At 52.8% G+C, this 4739-nt stretch overlaps 1 protein-coding gene across 1 annotated transcript in view; it reads right to left on the bottom strand.

The window, feature by feature from the left end:
- Nucleotides 1–2643: 2643 nt before the first annotated feature.
- ETFA (electron transfer flavoprotein alpha subunit) overlaps nucleotides 2644–4739 on the bottom strand; it is a 56727-nt gene continuing 54631 nt past the window's right edge. The window contains exon 10 of the mRNA XM_023524722.1: nucleotides 2644–2944. Coding sequence (XP_023380490.1) covers nucleotides 2906–2944 — 39 coding nt within the window. The 3' untranslated portion in view covers nucleotides 2644–2905. The remainder of the gene's footprint in view (nucleotides 2945–4739) is intronic.

The following is a 4739-nucleotide window of genomic DNA, read 5'->3' as shown; positions in this document are numbered from 1 at the left end:
ACTGACCTATTTCATTCTAATACGCAAATGAAGACCAATGACCGACCGCCTCAGTGTTGAGTATCTGACAAGCGTCCACTAAATGAGCTGTGGAGAGTCAGTGGCCACTACCGCCCTGCTTAATGCTACTTGTCCACGCGCTTTGCAACCCGCTTACGTTCCGATGACAAGCAGCAGCAGCCACCAAAGTTTTAGAAGAAAGTCTGCAAGAGAGACTTAAGACTGGCCCAGTGTTACTGATGAACTTTTTCCGGAAACTCGGGGCACGATGCCCATGCGCTTTCGCAGCACTGTCCCTGGCCCAGCTCCTGAGGTGCCGGAATGGAGAGCAAAGACTGAGAACAGCGACCTATGAGGACAAAGGCCAAACTCCTGCACCATCGGTCGGTCTCCCCCACAAGCCCTTCCCTATGCTCCTGCCCCACAGTGACGGCAATGCCCCCTGTGGGGACGATGTGGCAGGCTCAGTGAGGGACCCTCACCTGGCTTCATGCCATCCCCTTTTTCCATCACCGTGTCTCCTCTCATCTTTCCTGGGAGCTGTCAAACCTGGAGAGTGGGCTGTGCCCCCAGCAGCCCAGCAGGGACATCCCCAGACCGCTGCGCACGAGAACAGGGGAGGAGATGGACCCTCTGCTTCCTCATCCGCCAGGAAGCCAGGTGGGGTCATCCGCCTGACCCAGATGCCCTTGGCCGCCTTTCTACATGCAGGTTTCTGCCAAAGAAACTCGGCCACCGAGCTCCCAGGGGCACTGCGAGGTGGACCAGAGACCCCCAACCTTGGGAGACAGGTGGGCAACGTGCACACCAAGCAAAACTTCCCGCGCCCCTATGGCCCACATGCAGGGTGGAGTATCAGGAGCCGGCAGCTTCGTTCCCAGTAAAACACAGGGATCAAAGGGTGCATCGCTGCCACCTGCCTTTCAGGTAAACTCTCAGTGGGCACTTAGAGGGGCTTCTGGGTTGAATAAAATGCTGCTGGAAACACCGGCCCCGAACACATCTCCTCTTCCCTGGGGACCCCGCGCGTGTCCCTCAACCCAGCACGAGCACCTGGTGCCCTTTACCCGTTCCTGCAGCCACGGTGGGACAGCAGCACATACGGGTGAAGCCACTGCTTTGAAGCTGCACCTCCTGGTTGCAAATCCTGGCTCATTCGTTAGCTAAGCTCAGCAAGTGAGACTCCCTCTGGGCCTCGGCTTCCTCATCTGGAAAACAGCGACATTCACAGCCTCTGCCTTCCAGGGCCGTGAGCACTAGGGACTGTGCGCACGAAGGTCAGCACGCTGCCTGGCATTCAGGAAGCACCACGCTAGTGACGGCGATGAGTGGTGCCCAGGAAATGTGAAGTGAGCAGCTGCTTGGGGCTGGGGCGGTCGTGGCAGGAGGGAACCAAAGGGACACAGACCCACACCAGAGGACCATGGGCACAGTCCTCTCTGAGCCAGCCGACCGTCACCTTTGCCATCTGTCCTGTCCCCAGTTACTATGTCCAGCAGGGAGTAGCTGAGGAAGTAACTGAGGAAGAGCCTCAAAGGCAGCGACAAAGTGTCGCATTCCTTTTCCAAGAGGAATCCGAATCAGGTGGCCATGGACTAGTCACTTTACCTTCTTCACATCTTCTCTGTCCCTCAGTGTCCCCATCTGCACAACCAGGTGACTGCACAGCTCTGATGCTCGAGAGTCTGTGGCTCAAACACAGAGCATCGCTTCGCTACTCTCGTCCTGCTGCACGGAAAGGGGGAAAGGCCAGTGACAAGTAACCTTGATAGGTGTTTCACGGCAAGTGATTACGACACGAATCAAAAAGGGTTCAATTCAGCTAGTCGGCCCCAGGCTAGCCACGCAAAGGGGACTGGCTGGCCCTCTGCCCGCCCCCGTCAGGTACCACTGGTCACTTCCGATCCCTTCCCTGTTTTCCTCATCCTGTTAACACCCATAACTCCTGAAGCAGATCTGCTTCAGGGTGGCAGCCCTTGTCATTCAGGTCCTGGCCACTCCTGGCCTCCTGTGGCCCCAGGTGTCCGTCCACGCCCTTCTGCGGGTCTGGCCAGGTCTCGCCAGCCTCTGCTCCCTCACCTGCACATATACCCACTCAGCCATGCTGCAGGACAGCAGGCCCAGAGCCAAGAGCATGCAGCCGACCCACACACCTGACTGCTTCCTGCGAGCCCAGGAAGCCATCGAGAGGGCAAGGAGAAGGCAGAGCATCCTCTGCGAGGGACTGAAACATGGTCTGCAACTGTCTCAAGGGAGCCCCTCCCCACCACACCACACCCTCTCCTCCAGACGCAAAGCCCCGTATCAACACGAAACGGAAAACTGCTGCCAACTGCACACACTCAGCAGGGTCAGCCTGAAGCCAGGTGCGCTGTTGTCACATTACCATAGCTTTCTGAAGATGGGCCTATGTTTAGGATAACATTCATGTCGCTTGTCCTTGTTTTAACTCCGAATCTGCCAGTCTAGTCCTCTTCTCTCAACAACAAGGTTAGGTGGCTTAAGATGGTGGCAACACTCAAGTTCATAATCTTCCTCAGACACAGAGCCCTCCGTGAACAGGATGGGCAAAGAGAGAGAACAGATGAATGTCTACTACCTTTCTTCGATTCTCTCTCCTTACGAAGCCAGGCATATTTCTGGTAGTTGTAAAGCTGTGGAAAGACTTTATTATATATTTTATTGCAGAATTAGAAAATTTCAAAAACTAGTTGTTTAGAACCACAAATAACTGAAACATAATAAAAGAAACATAATAATAGCCCCATAAAAAAGCATTCCAGCATCTGTTAGAATTTTTCCTCGAATTCTGAAATACAGCTCTGCAAGGTTTCCAATAACAGCCATGGAATTCTATGATTTCAGCTGAATACTCATATAATTTTTCTTACGACACGATCACTACTCATTTTTTCTTCAATAGCTCAGTCATTTCAGGAACTACCTGCGAATTAAAAAAAAACGAATTAACCACTTGAGCCATCACTGCAAAAGGGCCACCGCTCCTTAAGTCCCCAGAGGCCAAAAGAAATAAACCCCTCTGAGGCACACATGACCCTCTGCCACTCAGGAACTGCCTGTCCTCCTAGAGTCTCTCTTCCCATTGTGGGCGCAGACCACCCTGGACACACGGCTGGCAGGGCCGAGTGCCCACTCATGACCTAAGAGACTTTCTGACACAACTGCAAACCTCAAGAAGGCTCCAGAGAAAACAGGAAGTCCCATGTTTCCCGCTGGCGCCGACAGCGTCGTTGAGTGCCCTGGCCTGCCTCTCCTTCGAAGGCCACACCAAGTCTCTTGCTAAGTCACGGCTCCCTCGTTCTTGTTTTCTCCTCGTCTGTTCGCTCACCCGCCATTCATTCTGCAAAGACCGTCACTGCTTCCGCGGCACGTCTCACTATCTTCTGGCACACGAAAACGAGTGGCAGCTGAACGCCCCAGATCACCACCCTGTTAACACCCAGGCCCGCTGCGAATGCAGCAGCTGGCCAGCAGACAGGGTAAGGAAGCACAGTGAGGGGACAGTGACCAAGCGGGCGCCCATGTTAAAGAGGATTAATTATGAACTGTTAGTCTTGGCGGTTCAGTGGCTGCAACTTGAGCTTTCAGTGTGGAGCCACCCTGTGACACCTGGGCATGGGGACTGCAGGGCGACGTCACACAGCCCGCCTGAGCACCAGCCGAGCCCTTTGTATAAAATATCAGCTACCCAGGCTTCCAAGGGGTTGGCGACCACCCTGGCACACAGAGCGGAACCCGCCACGGATGAATACAGCCTCTCAATTATTTAAGAGCGTTACATTTCCATTAGGTGGAAATAATGTGTTCGTACAAAATTTATTAAGGAAATTGTCGACATGTTGTTTCTTCCGAGTGTCACTTTGTCTGCAGCCTACTAAAAGGCCCATGTTTACTGTGGAGCCAGCAGGCATTAGCTTGGAGCAGCATTAAGTGCTGGCACCTTCTCCCGGCCTTCCTCGGTGGACAGGCCATGAGCTTATGCCAGTCACAGAGACAACATGCTAAACGAGACTAAAGGGGACTTACGTGTTTTATGAGGAACAGGCTAGAGCCCAACTTCTTTTATATGAAACATTTGGTTTAGAACATGTAGTTTAAAAATTCTTACGGAATGTCCCTCTGCCGCACTCCTCCCAGAAAGGGTTCAGGGGGCTTTCTCTGTCCATCATCTGCGTTCTTTTCTATTAGCTCAGCCTCAGACTTGCAGGCATACCAGACACCTCCGTAAAGGAAAGAGGATGTGAACGCGGGTTCGCTGAGCGACGGCTGCGCACACTGGGAGAGCTGGATTCTTAATCTTTATTTTATTTTAGACAGTACAGAGCAGCTCCTTGCTCAGTAAGACCAAATGAGAATGCATTTACCTTTAAAATAAGAGAATCTACCGATGTAAATCACAACACAACTACATCTCACAGACTTAACGCTTTGTCAGGGTCAGCAGTGTGGGAGAGAGAAGTCCAGGCCTGACTCCCCCCACAAGGAGTCGGCCCCCTCATTGGGGAGACAGACAAAGGCTCGCAAAGCCCCAGTCAGAAATGGACACACCTTACATTGTAATGTAAAAGCATGAAAAGAATAGCATGAAGCACTCCAATTCAGGAGTCCTGAGGAAGGAGAGATTAGTGTGGACTGGGAAAAATCAGAACATGGCCATGGAGAAGAAAAGGACTCTGGGAAAAAGAAGAAGAAAGGAGGGAGGGGGAGGAGGAGGAGGG

Source organism: Pteropus vampyrus, unplaced genomic scaffold, assembly GCF_000151845.1.
Source record: "Pteropus vampyrus isolate Shadow unplaced genomic scaffold, Pvam_2.0 Scaffold489, whole genome shotgun sequence".
Lineage (NCBI taxonomy): Eukaryota > Metazoa > Chordata > Mammalia > Chiroptera > Pteropodidae > Pteropus > Pteropus vampyrus.
The sequence above is the reverse complement of the archived record's forward strand: the minus strand, read 5'-3'. Positions and strand labels throughout refer to the sequence as shown.